Here is an 18,819-nt window from a genome sequence, read left to right as displayed (position 1 = left end):
AGATCACTTAGGTAGAACTTCATAGTGACTATACATTCCCCAAGATCACTTAGGTAGAACTTCATATTGACTATACATTCCCCAAGATCACTTAGGTAGAACTTCATATTGACTATACATTCCCCAAGATCACTTAAGTAGAACTTCGTATTGACTATACATTCCCCAAGATCACTTAAGTAGAACTTCATATTGACTATACATTCCCCAAGATCACTTAGGTAGAACTTCATATTGACTATACATTCTCCAAGATCACTTAGGTAGAACTTCATATTGACTATACATTCCCCAAGATCACTTAAGTAGAACTTCATAGTGACTATACATTCTCCAAGATCACTTAGGTAGAACTTCATATTGACTATACATTCCCCAAGATCACTTAGGTAGAACTTCATATTGACTATACATTCTCCAAGATCACTTAGGTAGAACTTCATATTGACTATACATTCCCCAAGATCACTTAAGTAGAACTTCATATTGACTATACATTCCCCAAGATCACTTAAGTAGAACTTCATATTGACTATACATTCCCCAAGATCACTTAAGTAGAACTTCATATTGACTATACATTCCCCAAGATCACTTAAGTAGAACTTCGTATTGACTATATATTCTCCAAGATCACTTAAGTAGAACTTCATAGTGACTATACATTCCCCAAGATCACTTAGGTAGAACTTCATATTGACTATACATTCCCCAAGATCACTTAGGTAGAACTTCATATTGACTATACATTCTCCAAGATCACTTAAGTAGAACTTCATAGTGACTATACATTCCCCAAGATCACTTAGGTAGAACTTCATATTGACTATACATTCCCCAAGATCACTTAAGTAGAACTTCATATTGACTATACATTCCCCAAGATCACTTAAGTAGAACTTCATATTGACTATACATTCCCCAAGATCACTTAGGTAGAACTTCATATTGACTATACATTCCCCAAGATCACTTAAGTAGAACTTCATATTGACTATACATTCCCCAAGATCACTTAGGTAGAACTTCATATTGACTATACATTCCCCAAGATCACTTAAGTAGAACTTCGTATTGACTATACATTCCCCAAGATCACTTAGGTAGAACTTCATAGTGACTATACATTCCCCAAGATCACTTAGGTAGAACTTCATATTGACTATACATTCCCCAAGATCACTTAAGTAGAACTTCATATTGACTATACATTCCCCAAGATCACTTAAGTAGAACTTCATATTGACTGTACATTCCCCAAGATCACTTAGGTAGAACTTCATAGTGACTATACATTCCCCAAGATCACTTAGGTAGAACTTCATATTGACTATACATTCCCCAAGATCACTTAGGTAGAACTTCATATTGACTATACATTCCCCAAGATCACTTAAGTAGAACTTCGTATTGACTATACATTCCCCAAGATCACTTAAGTAGAACTTCATATTGACTATACATTCCCCAAGATCACTTAGGTAGAACTTCATATTGACTATACATTCTCCAAGATCACTTAGGTAGAACTTCATATTGACTATACATTCCCCAAGATCACTTAAGTAGAACTTCATAGTGACTATACATTCTCCAAGATCACTTAGGTAGAACTTCATATTGACTATACATTCCCCAAGATCACTTAGGTAGAACTTCATATTGACTATACATTCTCCAAGATCACTTAGGTAGAACTTCATATTGACTATACATTCCCCAAGATCACTTAAGTAGAACTTCATATTGACTATACATTCCCCAAGATCACTTAAGTAGAACTTCATATTGACTATACATTCCCCAAGATCACTTAAGTAGAACTTCATATTGACTATACATTCCCCAAGATCACTTAAGTAGAACTTCGTATTGACTATATATTCTCCAAGATCACTTAAGTAGAACTTCATAGTGACTATACATTCCCCAAGATCACTTAGGTAGAACTTCATATTGACTATACATTCCCCAAGATCACTTAGGTAGAACTTTATATTGACTATACATTCTCCAAGATCACTTAAGTAGAACTTCATAGTGACTATACATTCCCCAAGATCACTTAGGTAGAACTTCATATTGACTATACATTCCCCAAGATCACTTAAGTAGAACTTCATATTGACTATACATTCCCCAAGATCACTTAAGTAGAACTTCATATTGACTATACATTCCCCAAGATCACTTAGGTAGAACTTCATATTGACTATACATTCCCCAAGATCACTTAAGTAGAACTTCATATTGACTATACATTCCCCAAGATCACTTAGGTAGAACTTCATATTGACTATACATTCCCCAAGATCACTTAAGTAGAACTTCATATTGACTATACATTCCCCAAGATCACTTAGGTAGAACTTCATATTGACTATACATTCCCCAAGATCACTTAGGTAGAGCTTCATAGTGACTATACATTCTCCAAGATCACTTAGGTAGAGCTTCATAGTGACTATACATTCTCCAAGATCACTTAGGTAGACACTCTTAAAGTTTATAATATCAAATTAATATGACTTGTAGCGTAGTGAAGAAAAGCTTTTTTGACCACTAAAAAATACTTAGGTCTGGTTGTAAAAGGCTCGTCGCTGAAGACACTGCTATGTTTATTTTTAAAATTAAGTTTTCAATGAATGAGAAAAGAATCCAAGGGAAATGACGTCATACAATTCCATGTGTACATCCGGTTTGATGAAAGGCACACAATTAGGCACCACCTCTGAGAGTTTGAATTTTTTTTAAGCTTCACATACATTTTTAAATTAAGTAAAATGCAGACATAATTTTAATAAGAGAGGGCTAGTGGTCAAAATAATTCTGGATTCATCTGGATCTTATTAGAGCAACTGTTATATTCTCTCTCTCTCTCTCTCTCTCTCTCTCTCTCTCATACGCACACATATATATATATACACGCATACATACATACATTTAAAACAACGGCCAGCAAGACTTTGTTCTTTCTGGATTCATTTGAAAAGATGGATACCATTCATACCATAGGTATTAACAAAATCTTGAGCTTGTCTGCCTGATAGTCTGCTTTAGGCTTGTGTGTCTGTGTAATTGTCTGTTTAGCGCATGTGTGAACAATTCCGCTCTGGTTAGTGTGTGTGTGTGTACCTATGTGTTTAGCACTTATGCGTAAGATTGTGTTTTTTTTGTTTTAGCTTGATTGTGTGTTTGGTGTTTGTGTGTTTGGTGTTTGTGTGTTTGGTGTTTGTGTGTTTGGTGTTTGTGTGTTTGTGTGTTTGGTGTTTGTGTGTTTGGTGTTTGTGTGTTTGTGTGTTTGGTGTTTGTGTGTTTGGTGTTTGTGTGTTTGTGTGTTTGGTGTTTGTGTGTTTGGTGTTTGTGTGTTTGGTGTTTGTGTGTTTGGTGTTTATGTGTGCGTGATAGAGTGTTTTATTTGTGTTTATGGTGTGTGTATTAGACGGATTGTGAGTTATGGTTTTATGTGTGTGTGTGTGTGTTCAACTGACACCAGATCTGCAGACCATCTATTTCTAGAAAGTATTTTAATTACATCATTCTGCCAATACTTGCCTGCAATAAATCATTATTTATTTAGTGTTGCAGTGTTCAATGTGGTCTGACAGCCGCTATTTTCAGACCATAAGTTATTAATGGGTGTGAACCTAAACACACTCACACACACACACAGGCATACACATCTGAAGAAATATTTCGGGGAACTCACTAATTATTGAGCCTATAAGGTGAAGCCGATGTCAACGCCCCCTTAGGTCAGGTTAATCGTTTCTGGTCCTACATCCAGACATAACATCAGTCAGTCATCTGTCAGTCAGTCATCTGTCAGTCAGTCATCTCTCAGAATAAAGCACTTAAGTCATCTTAAGGTGAGTGGCAGGCTCTTGGCGTTCATGTCATTACAGTTTCCAGGGGATGAGAACTGAGAATGGCAAGGAAGGGGATTTGAACCAGATCGTCAGCCTCACAGTAGCGACCGTCAGCCACAAAGCCGCGACCCTTATCAATGAAGTAGCTTCTGTCAGCTACATAAAATCAATCATCACCCACACAGTAGCAACCATCAATTACATAATAGTGTCAGCAGCAGCCATCAACCACACAATAGCGACCATAAGCCATATAGTGGCGACCAACAACCAAAATGTAGCGACCAACATCCAAATAGTGGTGACTAACAGCCAAATAGTGGTGACCAATAGCCGAATAGTGGTGACCAATAGCCAAATAGTGGTGACCAATAGCCAAATAGTGGTGACCAATAGCCGAATAGTGGTGACCAATAGCCGAATAGTGGTGACCAATAGCCAAATAGTGGTGACCAATAGCCAAATAGTGGTGACCAATAGCCAAATAGTGGTGACCAATAGCCCAATAGTGGTGACCAAAAGCTAAATAGTGGTGACCAATAGCCAAATAGTGGTGACCAATAGCCAAATAGTGGTGACCAATAGCCAAATAGTGGCGACCAATAGCCAAATAGTGGTGACCAATATCCAAATAGTGGTGAGCAATAGCCAAATAGTGGTGACCAATAGCCAAATAGTGGCGACTAATAGCCAAATAGTGGTGACCAATAGCCAAATAGTGGCGACCAATAGCCAAATAGTGGTGACCAATAGCCAAATAGTGGTGACCAATAGCCAAATAGTGGTGACCAACATCCAAATAGTGGTGACCAATATCCAAATAGTGGTGAGCAATAGCCAAATAGTGGTGACCAATAGCCAAATAGTGGCGACCAATAGCCCAATAGTGGTGACCAATAGCCAAATAGTGGCGACTAATAGCCAAATAGTGGTGACCAATAGCCAAATAGTGGCGACCAATAGCCAAATAGTGGTGACCAATAGCCAAATAGTGGTGACCAATAGCCAAATAGTGGTGACCAACATCCAAATAGTGGTGACCAATAGCCAAATAGTGGTTACCAATAGCCAAATAGTGGTGACCAATAGCCAAATAGTGGCGACCAATAGCCAAATAGTGGCGACCAATAGCCAAATAGTGTTGACCAATAGCCAAATAGTGGCGACCAATAGCCAAATAGTGGTGACCATCGACCACACGTCACACAGCAGTCACCAGTACCTATTTAAAAAATTAAAAGGAATTTTTTTAATTTTTAAGTTTCATTCAATATTTTATAAAATACAAGATGATGTCATCTCTAAAGATTATTCTGTCTGTTCTACAGGAACCACATCATCTAAGGGTACCTAACTCTCTCGACCCAAGGGCTGTGAGCATACTACAGTGAGGTTCTGGGTTGTTGTCCCTTGTCAAGAGCTAATGCTTTTCAACTGTTTCCCTCAAGAATAAATGTCTCAGGAATGACAACTCTAATTTAATGGGATATTTTTTTTTAATCGCTGTGATGCCAATAACCTAGACTCCTAGAGAATTAAAAAGGTCAATCAACTGGCCTAGATAACTAAGCTCTCTAATAAAAATAGTTAGACGCAGTGGCGTTTACTAAGGAGAGTGTGGGGCTGCGGGCCGCACCGGATAACACCCACCAATTAATAAACCCAAAAATAAACAATAACTAGGTTACCGAACATTCCTAGTACGCGCGGATTGCTCCGAATCCCATAGTGAGATTACTTGAAGATGTCTATAACGTTTCAAGGGCGACAAGAAAATAAAATAAAAACATTTTTAAAAAAACAAAGCTTGTATTAAACGTACTTGTAATAATTAATTTGGATCAGTCCTGTAAGTAAATTTGTAATAGATCTATACTAACACTAAAAAAAAAGCATTTATAATTTTTTTAAAAATTTTATTATACTTACTGTAAAAATAAATTGGCAAACACGTTTTGTTTGTTCTTAAAACTGTCTCCCCAACTCTGCCGCGACTCCCCTCCCCGCACACACACATACAGCAATAGATGAGTAGTCAATAATAATCCATATATTGGATCGTCTTAGGCGACCCCTGGCAAATCGTCAATCGACTCCCAAGGGGGTCGCGAACCACAGGTTGAGAAGCCCTGCGTTAGACCCTGATGGTCTTGGTACAGGCGTGATAACCGCATTCTCATCATGGTTGTTTCGCCACTAGGTGCAACCAGTCAATTACCATCATTGCTGGTACGCCATTCTCTTTAGACCATGATGGTCTTGGCCTAGGCGCAATGAGTCCGTTCTCACCATGGCTGCTACGCCACTGGTAGCAACTAGTCCGTTCTCACCATGGCTGCTACGCCACTGCTAGCAACTAATCCGTTCTCACCATGGCTGCTACGCCACTGGTAGCAACTAGTCCGTTCTCACCATGGCTGCTACGCCACTGGTAGCAACTAGTCCGTTCTCTCCATGGCTGCTACGCCACTGGTAGCAACTAGTCCGTTCTCACCATGGCTGCTACGCCACTGGTAGCAACTAGTCCGTTCTCACCATGGATGCTACACCACTGGTAGCAACTAGTCTGTTCTCTCCATGGCTGCTACGCCACTGGTAGCAACTAGTCCGTTCTCACCATGGCTGCTACGCCACTGGTAGCAACTAGTCCGTTCTCTCCATGGCTGCTACTCCACTGGTAGCAACTAGTCCGTTCTCACCATGGCTGCTACGCCACTGGTAGCAACTAGTCCGTTCTCTCCATGGCTGCTACGCCACTGGTAGCAACTAGTCCGTTCTCACCATGGCTGCTACGCCACTGGTAGCAACTAGTCCGTTTTCATCATGGCTGCTACGCCACTGGTAGCAACTAGTCCGTTCTCATCATGTCTGCTACGCCACTGGTAGCAACTAGTCCGTTCTCACCATGGCTGCTACGCAACTGGTAGCAACTAGTCCGTTCTCACCATGGCTGCTACGCCACTGGTAGCAACTAGTCCGTTCTCACCATGGCTGCTACGCCACTGGTAGCAACTAGTCCGTTCTCACCATGTCTGCTACGCCACTGGTAGCAACTAGTCCGTTCTCACCATGGCTGCTACGCCACTGGTAGCAACTAGTCCGTTCTCACCATGTCTGCTACGCCACTGGTAGCAACTAGTCCGATCTCATCATGTCTGCTACGCCACTGGTAGCAACTAGTCCGTTCTCACCATGGCTGCTACGCCACTGGTAGCAACTAGTCCGTTCTCTACATGGCTGCTACGCCACTGGTAGCAACTAGTCCGTTTTCACCATGGCTGCTACGCAACTGGTAGCAACTAGTCCGTTCTCACCATGGCTGCTACGCCACTGGTAGCAACTAGTCCGTTCTCACCATGGCTGCTACGCCACTGGTAGCAACTAGTCCGTTCTCACCATGGCTGCTACGCCACTGGTAGCAACTAGTCCGTTCTCACCATGGCTGCTACGCCACTGGTAGCAACTAGTCCGTTCTCACCATGGCTGCTACGCCACTGGTAGCAACTAGTCCGTTCTCATCATGTCTGCTACGCCACTGGTAGCAACTAGTCCGATCTCATCATGGCTGCTACGCCACTGGTAGCAACTAGTCCGTTCTCACCATGGCTGCTACGCCACTGGTAGCAACTAGTCCGTTCTCACCATGGCTGCTACGCCACTGGTAGCAACTAGTCCGTTCTCACCATGGCTGCTACGCCACTGGTAGCAACTAGTCCATTCTCTCCATGGCTGCTACGCCACTGGTAGCAACTAGTCCGTTCTCTCCATGGCTGTTACGCCACTGGTAGCAACTAGTCCGTTCTCTCCATGGCTGTTACGCCACTGGTAGCAACTAGTCCGTTCTCACCATGGCTGTTACGCCACTGGTAGCAACTAGTCCGTTCTCTCCATGGCTGTTACACCACTGGTAGCAACTAGTCTGTTCTCTCCATGGCTGTTACGCCACTGGTAGCAACTAGTCTGTTCTCTCCATGGCTGCTACGCCACTGGTAGCAACAAGTCCATTCTAACCGTGGCTGCTACTCCGCTGTCGCAACTAGTCCATTTTCATCATGTCTGCTTACGCCACTTGTCGAGCTTATGATTACTAATAGTTATTTTCGTGTTAAGACAGATAGCTTGGCTTACTTACTCATGCGGATGTTTTAGTTTGTTAGGTCAGTGAACCCAACACTTTAGCAGTGTAAACTGATGGAAATATGGGAGGAAAAAAATTAATTAACAGAAGAATGCCAAATTAAATTAAATCAAGCTATTCACCTTAATCCTAGAGGTTGGCTCAAAGTGCTGCTGAGTCTGGGCACAATCAAACAGACATCTTAGACTCATTCATTTTAATTATATGTGTTGAGATTTCTGCATAGGCGCGGTGGTCGAATGGTTAAGCGCTTGGCTTCAGAATCTGAGGTCCCTGGGTTCGAATCTCTGTGAAGACTGGGATTTTGAATTTCGTTTTTTTTTTGGGCGCCAATGAGTTTAACTCTAATGGGTAACTGACTTTTTTGGGGGAATGTAAAGGAGGTTGGTCGTTGTGCTGGCCACATAACACCCTGCTCGTTAACCGTTAGCCAAAGAAACAGTTGACATTAACATCATCTGCCCCATAGATCGCAAAAGTCTGAAAGGGGAAACTTTACTTTTTACTAGCTGGTAATTCGAGATTAAAATTAAGACATTGTCTTCGATTCCGAAGAGTAAGACTTGGTTGAGTATTTCACCTTGCCACGTAAACTCATTTGCGACCTATATATTTTGCTAGAACTAATGTAGGCAATCCGTTGTCCACCAGTGGTCTATTTAATTTCTCTTTTCTTAGTTGAGTATTTCACCTGGCCACGTAAACTCATTTGTGACCTATATATTTTGCTAGACCTAATGCAGGCAATCCGTTGTCCATTGTATTTAAGTTCTCTTTTCATAACTGTTTTACGTTGATAGAATATAATTTAAAGAATAGACATAATGAGTCAATATTTTAGTATCAATTCAAAGCTGAAACGTTAAACCAGATAATATTAAGAATAACAGGGCATAATGCGGTTTTTATCCGGCCCTGGGTAAAGTCTATATTTCTTAAATGTCAGTGTCAGCATATCCATTCTTATAATTGCAGACCTGCATCTATTAGAACAATGAAGGCTATTATAAATTTAATAATGTTTGTTTTCTTGAAGATTTTATTTTTTTTATTTTCCATGACCGTCCTTGACCTTATATTGCCGTGCAAAGTGTACGCCTGCTGTTGCTCAAAACTGTTTTAATTAACATTAACATCTTTAATGAAAGGTGAATCGCACATTTTAAACAGAGATAAGTCGTTACCCGCAATTTTACTCTGAACATGGCTTCATTTCTTGGTAGAACTAAATCCAGATGTCAAGTGATACGTTTTGCCTTCCCATGCTTACTATCATCATGGGCTGCAGAACCAAGCGTCCTGGTTCGAATCTCGTTCCCAAGTGTCCATCAATAAGGGAGTATGTTAAGTAGAAGGTCAGTTTGTAAAGAACGTGACGGGCTAAGAAGGTCGCAGAAGTGACCTTCTTGTCTATGACTTTTCGAGTTTAAGTTTGTTTCAAAGAATGAAAAACCAAAAATAAACTCTGTATTGGATTCTAGGGTCTATGTGGTTGTCATCTTGTTGTTGTTGTTCTTATATTGTAAACAGGAATTTTAAAGTGAAGAAAAAAAAACAGCACTGCAATCAAACTTAATTTATATTCACCTGGGTAAAAAATTTCTTATTTTAAATTTTTGTCAGTTTGTCTTGACTTTTGCATTCTTCTCTCACTCTTTCTCTCTCTCTCTTTTTCACTGTTTCTCCTGTCTTTCTCTCTCTCATCTCTCTCTCTCTCTCTCTTGTCTCTCTCTTTCTATCACCTATCTCTCCTCTCTCTGTCTCGCACATTCTCTCGCCTCCCCTCTCTTTCTTGTCTCTCTCTTTCTCTCTCTCTCTCTCTCTCCTCTCTCTCTTTCTACATTTCTCTGCTAATCTCTCTTACATTCTCTTTGACTTACATTCTTTTTCTTTCTCTTTTTTTTTCTGATCTTTCCTTTTTTTTTTATTTCTCACTTTCTCTTTTTGGTCTCTATCTGTCTCTCTCTCTGTCTCTATCTCTGTCACTATCTCTCTCTATCTCTCTCTGTCTCTCTCTGTGTCTCTCTCTCTCTGTCTCTCTCTCTGTCTCTGTCTCTCTCTCTGTCTCTCTCTCTGTCTCTGTCTCTCTCTCTGTCTCTATCTCTCTCTGTCTCTCTCTCTCTGTCTCTATCTCTCTCTGTCTCTCTCTCTGTCTCTCTCTCTGTCTCTCTCTCTCTGTCTCTCTCTGTGTCTCTCTCTTTCTGTCTCTATCTCTGTCTCTCTCTCTCTGTCTCTATCTCTCTATCTGTCGTTTTTATTTCCTTTTCTTTACTTTGTTTCTCTCTCTCCTGTTCTCTTTTCACTCTCCCTCTCATACACACACACACACACATCAGCATGTACACTCATTACCTAAATAATCTACACACAAACACACACACTGATTGTACTCACTACCCACTTGTCGATGTCGGCTGGTAATTGGTGCAGCTGGGGGGGGGGAGGGGCAGGGCAGGGCAGGGTGATTATATCACGATCTTTTGTGAGTGTATAGATCTGTTTGTTCGCCTGTTACTTTCAAAATATGTGAGTGTCTGCGTGAAAGAAAGAGAGAGAGAGACGAGAAAGAGAGAGAGAGAGACGAGAAAGAGAGAGAGAGAGAGAAAGAGAGAGAGAGAGAGAGAGAAAGAGGAGGGGCATTATCGATGTGTATGTAGATCTATGTCCCATGAGTTGGTTTGTAAATGGGTTTGTTTGTTTGCTTGTCCCATACTTCGCATAGATCTAAGCAGGGCCGGATGCAACACTGTGGAGCCGCCCAGGGCTACCACTTTTTCAAACATATCAATGTTTCATTCAAATATCTTGATATAAATAAAAGAAAAGAAGAAACATGAAAAGTACATGCACTTTATTTCTTTTTTCATTAATGTAATTCGTTTTAGATAGTACTATTAAGTACTTTTATATCGGAGGCGCGGTGGCTGAGTGGTCAAGCCCTTGGTTTCCGAATCAGGGATCCCGGGTTCGACTCCTGGTAAAGACTGTGATTTTTACTTTCGGGATCTTTAGGGCGCCTCTAATATGGCGGTTGGACGATGTGCTGGCCACATGACATCCTCGGTAACCACGGAAACATCACCTTTACCACATCTGCCCGTAGATTAGGGGAACTTTACTATATTGAACCTTGAAGAAAATAGGAGACTCCACTAATAATCTCCAGGCCTCCGTTTTTTATAGGATCCAACACTGGATCTAGGTATATTTCTATGTAGTATCTACCTAAATATACTCTAAGACATATGCAAAAAACTCCTACCAATTTTACATCACATTTTAACTATTGCTTGCCAAGGGAGGCAACCTGATAACGAACCTACATTGTTTGTAGACTCCGCCTTGAATATTATATGCGTTCCGGGCGTGGTTTACCCACCCTGGGGAAATTGGAAAGAATGGAGAAACTTTAGAGGGGGCCTAAAGCCAGACACACGAGCATACTAATTGGAGACCAATGTGACCATTGTTTACAAACTGAGCTTTTAAGAAAGTGTTGGTGTAAATAGATGCTAGAGATGTCCCTAGCTGTCATCAAACCAAGATTCAGATTTAACAATATATCAGTCAGCTCACGACGAATAAAGTGGATTAGATATAGATCTAAGTAGATTGTGATTACTAGCAGGTCTAAAAAGTTCCCCATTTCAGACTTTGCGATCTATAGGGCAGATGATGTAAAGGTCATCTGTTTCTGTGACCCATTGTTAATGAGGGTGTCATGTAGTCAGCACAAGGAACAACCGCTTTTACATTTCTCCAACTAATGTCAGGTACCCGTTAGGGCTGGGTGGACTCAGAAACGCCCGAATATCCGGAAATTTCAGCAGGATTCGAACCTCGGACCCCGGTTTGTTAGCCAAGCGCTTTACCGCTCAGCCACAGCGCATGTCTGGTCTGGCGATAATTTTCTCACAATGAAATTCCAGGGCAACCAATCTCCAGTTGACACCTTGACACCGAGAGGTCTTGGAGTTCTGTTAGAACAGGGGTTCTCAACCTGTGGGTCGCGACCCCCTTGGGGGGGGGCGGTCAATTGACGATTAGCCAGTGATCACCAAAGACCATCGATAATATGGATTGTTATTGTCTATTCTTCTATTGCTGTATGTGTGTGTGTGTGTGGGGGGGGTCGCGGCACAGTTGAGGATTTTAAAAAGGGGTCGCCGAGCATAAAAGGTTGAGAACCGCTGTGTTAGAATCTGACTGAAAAGATAATATTGGATTAGTTATGAAGGAAGAAATGCTATTTTGTTTTCTGTTCGTCTAAACTGCCCAGTAGTTGTGACGCTGCATTTCAGTGCAAAGGCCTTCTAAGACGATTTGTCTCGATTGTATAATCAGCTCTTCAGAGTCAAACCGACAAAACAACGCCAATAACAACAACAATAAAACGACACAAACAAACTGAACCATCATGGTTTATTACGTCATCATTTTATGGGTTAATCTCTCGACTAAATTGCGTGCATTCGTCTCGATGAATAGTTGCAGATGTTAAAAAGAAAAACAAAGAAGAAAAAAAAAAAACATCCGCGTTTCGTCACTTTATTCATAACAACCACTCCAGTTGGATCTAGTATCCTTCCGCTGTTTATCTTGCCTGACTGCTTCATAAACAAAAACATGGCGTAACTATAAAGACTTAGCCATCTCCCCACCAAAGGAAAAAAAATAATTAAAAAAAAAATAAACAACGAGCGATGAGTTACAATGAGCAGATAACTAGCATTCATGCATTAGTCTCTTAGTTATTTCCCCTTACATTCTGAAAAACAAATTATTGTTTTGAAACGAGCTAGATTATATAAATTATATACGAGATCTTGAACGATTTGACCTACTTTCCATGGCTCACCTGTTCAACTCAGTGGAGCTTCCACAGCTTTCTGGTATTATTTCTCTATCAAGTTATTGATCACGGTTTAAAGGCAAGGCTTGGACTGTGGGTTCTGTAATGAGCTTCCATTGCGAGTCTTCCTCTTCTATCTTGTGTGGGAGACTCTTCAACATAAACTCCAGTATCAGTACGAATCTCATTTTTTTTCCATTCTTTTCTCAATGTGCATTTTTTTTTTTACCTTTACCTGTCCCTTAGTCTGTTGGACCGTTGGGACACCAAGTAAGATTTGTCTACCGTCTTTCTCCATTCCTCCCTGTCTTTTGCATTGTTTAGAACCTCTTTCAATGGCGGGTCCGTCCATTCTTTTATATTGTCCTCCCATCGCTTTCTTCTTTTTTTTTCCTGGTACTGTTCCCTGAAGGATGGTCTTTGCGAGCCCCGATGATCTTGTAATATGGCCATAGATTTTAAGCTTGCGTTTTTTTTTTACTGTAGTTATCAGGTCATCATGGGTCTGATCGCTGCAGCAACCCTGTCTCTAATCTCTTGTTTTGTGATGCGGTCTTTGAATGTGCGTAGCTTAGTTTACAAACAACAAACAAACAGGGTGATGGCTGTTAGTATGTATAACAAGGATTGTGTCCCTTGGTGTAGGCTTTTAATGGCCATTAAGTGATGTGGGTTTGCCTGGTTCAAGATGGCGACCTAAATAAACAGTCCTGATGCCTAGAGTTTAGTCTTCTTTCCATATTTACAAGCAGGGTGTCGTGTGGCCAGCACAACGACCAACAGCCTTTACTTTTCCCCAACTAACGTCAGGTACCCATTAGAACTGAGTGGACTCAGAGGCGCCCGAAGATCCTTAAGTTCAAAATCCCAGTCTTGACCAGGATTCGAGCCCCGGACCCTGGTTCGGTAGTCAAGCGCTTTATCTCTCAGCCAAAGCGCCTCCTTTCCATATTAATTATTATAAATAGAATCTTCGGACACTTTCTGGACAGCAACCTAGACCATTCGATTAAGAAGGCCTGAACACTGACCTGTAACGTCACAACCTGTGGGCATTAGAGACCCATAGCTCGTTGCCACGTCGCACAGACCTGTGAGCACCTGAACACTGACCTGTAACGTCACAACCTATAGGCATTAGAGACCAATTGCTCGTTGCCACGTCGCACAGACCTTGTGACTTAGCAATGAGCAATTGGTCAAATCTGCCCACAGGTTGTGACGTTACGAGTAGTATTTATTGTTCTATGCATACAGAGCAGGGCTTCGACAATCAAGATACTATTTGGCTCAAGTTGCAAAAAAATACTTCATTAAAATAAACAACTGTTGATCACTGAATTAACAATGGATGTCAATTTTAAAAAATATTATAATTAATTGCTTTCTAACAATAAGAAACCTCTAGATCTTTCGCGTTGTTAGCTCCCTTTAGTCATGGAACCAACGATTGGCTAATGTTTGTAAAATGTTTTTTAAAATGTTTTACATGTTTCGGATGTTCCTTCAGAGTTAAAGATAGTTTACTACCTAGTCCAAACCTCCCGCAGGACGACGGGTGATGGGAGCGGGCAGGATTTGAACCCTCGACCATCGATAAATCCGAACGACAGTCCAGCGCGCAAACCGCACGACCAGGCAGCCATTGTGATTCAACACTCAAAAGTATACAATGTTTAGGAATGCATTTGAGGTTAGGATCAGGACGCCTTCTGTAACGAATAGTCTAGCAGCTACGCCACTGGATCTCAACCCAAATAAAAATGAATAATTAATCCCAGCCTTGACCCTTGATCTGGCTCCACTCTTACGTAAAATGTGTCGTCTGGCTTTCCCAGTGGGCAATCGGGGAGATTAAAGAAATTTATCTCTTGTTACGAAACACGTAAGTCTTGATTTCATAACTAACGCCTGAACTGGACACCGGACAGGTAATCCTCAGACAGATCAAACGTTAAATCTATATGCTGGCATCAGGTGTGTGTGTGTGGCGTGTGTGTGTGGTGTGTGTGTGGTGTGTGTGTGGAGTGTGAGTGTGTGGTGTGGGTGAACTGGAGACAGGTTTGCTAAAAACTTAAAAAAAAGGAGCTATTGGCCTGGATTCAATACTTACCATGGTATCACATGTGGCGCCCTGCGGGAAGTCTACGATGGTACCCAGCGCATGCAACAGCCTGGTAGTTACAGATGTCTCGTCAGAGGCGTAGTCTACGGGAAGGTAAGAGCCTCTTTTGCGATGAAATAATCGACTACTAGCTACAAACGCTGTAAAGCAACTGATCACGTGAAAGTCTAGGGGGAGTATATTGTGGCGTCTTGCGCCATAGATACTACTGTGTGACAGGATGATTATGACATAGTATAAAAAGTCCTTTTAAAAAATCATGTCATGACCAATTAAAGCTAACTATGACATAAACACTTATAGCTTAAAAATCCAGGAAAAAAAAAAATAAAAAATAATAATCATAACAGCAAAAAAAAAAAAAATCTAATTTGCATTTCGAACTATAAATGCTAGGATAAATACAAAACTTTTGCGGCTCCCTTCTCCAGAGGCGTAGTAAGCAAAACGTGCGCCCGGGGCAAGTTACGCCCCCCCCCCCCATTTTCCATGAATATCAAAATATGGGCAGCGTCTGGCGCCCTTCTGAGGGTGGCAGCTTGAGCATCGTACCCCCTTGCCCCCCCCTCGTTATGCATCTGCCCTTCTCCCAGATTTCTCCTCTTTCCAGACTCTCCCCAGGTGCCCGCAAGAATGGATTGGACCCTAGCGCACTGAGCGGGCTAGAGCATATAAGATGCGCTGTAAAGAAATGCACTAGTTCAGGGTGGACTCTCATCAAGTTTGAAATCTCTTAAGTAATAAGAGCCATTAGATTAAAAATAAAGGTGCAAATAACTAGGTCTTTTAATTATAAGATAGGGTCAAGGACGCTGAACTTGCAGACGATCAAGGAGGACATTTCGGATGGAAGAGACTTCTCAGCCCCGAGGCCTTAGTTTGGCCTAGACAAATTGTCAAAGTAGGCCTGAACACTGACCACCCGTGAAGAGGCAGCGACCTATTGGTCTATTCTTACTAAATATATCCGCGTCATAGTGTTCAGTCATACTAAGACGAAAGGAGTTAATCTGATACCTTCTTTTATTATATCTCTATGGTATGGTCGCGAAATTCTTCTTACGCTGAAAGTGACAAATTATTTCTGGATTTTAAATTCCTTTTTTATGTAACTTATCTGGTGTATAGCTCCTATGTTGTGTTAATTATCTAGCTTATCTAGCGTTTAAATCGTCTAGCGTTTAACTTATCTAAGTATCCCCTTTTCTTAGGCAGTTAAAAATAGTAATGAGTGCCTGGCATCGGCTAATGAAATGAATTTGATGAGTCAATCTTTTGTTAACAATGTAAACAGTTGCAGGCCAAAGGGAAATTATGCAGACTAACTTTTATGGCAGCTGTTAAAAAGTACTAAGCACTTTTGTTATGTCCCTTGGTTGTACTATTATTAGTTTCTCATCTCAGACGCGGAGATATCTTTCTTCTAGAGACTTTAACAACTTTCATGTTGAGAAGTTTGCTTCCGGCAATTAGAATAACATTGTCTTCATGTAACTGTTTGAAGAGTTGTTTTTTTTTCCTTAACCCTAACCATTACCTTGGCTCTATGCTAGTCATGGGATAGGCATCAGAGGACAAACCATTTAATGGCTAAAGGTACCGGATTATCCATAAGATGGCTAGAGGAACTGGATTATCCATTGGATGAATAGAGGAACTGGATTATCCATAAGATGGTTAGAGGAACTGTATTATCCATTGTGTGGTAATTGGAAAAAAAAAAGAAGATGTTTACGTCCTACGCGTCATGCATATATTAACGAATGATCTAAACTCCGCAAAGTCACTGGTTTTCCTGGCTGGCTCAGTCAACACCGTAGCAGTCAACATCTTAGCAGTCAACACCCTAGCAGTCAACATCCCAGCAGTTCAGACCTTGACAGTCAACATCGTAGCAGTCAACATCATTGCAGTCAACATCTTAGCAGTCAACATCTAAGCAGTCAACATCTTAGCAGTCAACATCTTAGCAGTCAACATCTAAGCAGTCAACATCTTAGCAGTCAACATCTTAGCAGTCAACATCTTAGCAGTCAACATCTTAGCAGTCAACATCCCAGCAGTTCAGACCTTGACAGTCAACATCGTAGCAGTCAACATCATTGCAGTCAACATCTTAGCAGTCAACACGTAACAGTCAACATCACTGCAGTCAACATCCCAGCAGTTCAGACCTTGACAGTCAACATCGTAGCAGTCAACATCATTGCAGTCAACATCTTAGCAGTCAACATCTAAGCAGTCAACATCTTAGCAGTCAACACCGTAGCAGTCAACATCTTAGCAGTCAACATCTAAGCAGTCAACATCTAAGCAGTCAACATCTTAGCAGTCAACATCTTAGCAGTCAACATCTTAGCAGTCAACATCTTAGCAATCAACATCTTAGCAGTCAACATCTAAGCAGTCAACATCTTAGCAGTCAACATCTTAGCAGTCAACATCTTAGCAGTCAACATCTTAGCAATCAACACCGTAGCAGTCAACGTCATTGCAGTCAACATCCCAGCAGTTCAGACCTTGACAGTCAACATCGTAGCAGTCAACATCATTGCAGTCAACATCTTAGCAGTCAACATCTTAGCAGTCAACATCATTGCAGTCAACATCCCAGCAGTTCAGACCTTGACAGTCAACATCGTAGCAGTCAACATCATTGCAGTCAACATCTTAGCAGTCAACATCTAAGCAGTCAACATCTTAGCAGTCAACATCTTAGCAGTCAACACCGTAGCAGTCAACATCTTAGCAGTCAACATCTAAGCAGTCAACATCTTAGCAGTCAACATCTTAGCAGTCAACATCTTAGCAGTCAACATCTTAGCAGTCAACATCTTAGCAGTCAACACCGTAGCAGTCAACATCTTAGCAGTCAACATCTAAGCAGTCAACATCTTAGCAGTCAACATCTTAGCAGTCAACATCTTAGCAATCAACACCGTAGCAGTCAACATCATTGCAGTCAACATCCCAGCAGTTCAGACCTTGACAGTCAACATCGTAGCAGTCAACATCATTGCAGTCAACATCTTAGCAGTCAACATCTAAGCAGTCAACATCTTAGCAGTCAACATCTAAGCAGTTAACATCTTAGCAGTCAACATCTTAGCAGTCAACATCTTAGCAGTCAACATCTTAGCAGTCAACACCGTAGCAGTCATCTTAGCAGTCAACATCTAAGCAGTCAACATCTTAGCAGTCAACATCTTAGCAGTCAACATCTTAGCAGTCAACATCGTAGCAGTCAACGTCATTGCAGTCAACATCCCAGCAGTTCAGACCTTGACAGTCAACATCGTAGCAATCAACATCATTGCAGTCAACATCTTAGCAGTCAACATCTTAGCAGTCAACATCATTGCAGTCAACATCCCAGCAGTTCAGACCTTGACAGTCAACATCGTAGCAGTCAACATCATTGCAGTCAACATCTTAGCAGTCAACATCTAAGCAGTCAACATCTTAGCAGTCAACATCTTAGCAGTCAACACCGTAGCAGTCAACATCTTAGCAGTCAACATCTAAGCAGTCAACATCTTAGCAGTCAACATCTTAGCAGTCAACATCTTAGCAGTCAACATCTTAGCAGTCAACATCTTAGCAGTCAACACCGTAGCAGTCAACATCTTAGCAGTCAACATCTAAGCAGTCAACATCTTAGCAGTCAACATCTTAGCAGTCAACATCTTAGCAATCAACACCGTAGCAGTCAACATCATTGCAGTCAACATCCCAGCAGTTCAGACCTTGACAGTCAACATCGTAGCAGTCAACATCATTGCAGTCAACATCTTAGCAGTCAACATCTAAGCAGTCAACATCTTAGCAGTCAACA

General features: G+C 41.3%; 1 protein-coding gene across 1 annotated transcript; it reads right to left on the bottom strand.

Moving 5' to 3' along the window:
• Nucleotides 1–4,080: 4,080 nt before the first annotated feature.
• Nucleotides 4,081–16,541, bottom strand: LOC129927705 (histidine-rich glycoprotein-like). The gene is made up of 2 exons (XM_056038029.1): nt 16,522–16,541; nt 4,081–4,783 (listed from the first exon to the last, which is right to left on the bottom strand). Exons 1-2 carry the CDS (start codon nt 16,539–16,541, stop codon nt 4,081–4,083), a joined length of 723 nt encoding a protein of 240 aa, XP_055894004.1.
• Nucleotides 16,542–18,819: the final 2,278 nt, after the last annotated feature.

This window comes from Biomphalaria glabrata, chromosome 8 (genome assembly GCF_947242115.1).
Source record: "Biomphalaria glabrata chromosome 8, xgBioGlab47.1, whole genome shotgun sequence".
NCBI classification, from domain to species: domain Eukaryota; kingdom Metazoa; phylum Mollusca; class Gastropoda; family Planorbidae; genus Biomphalaria; species Biomphalaria glabrata.
The sequence above is the reverse complement of the archived record's forward strand: the minus strand, read 5'-3'. Positions and strand labels throughout refer to the sequence as shown.

Coding starts and splice junctions, on each gene's coding strand:
- LOC129927705 (XM_056038029.1), bottom strand. CDS start 16,541: ATGACTAGCATAGAGCCAAG. Junction 4,784..16,521: donor ATGACTAGCATAGAGCCAAG/GTAATGGTTAGG, acceptor TTTGGCTATTAG/TCGCCACTATTTGGCTATTG.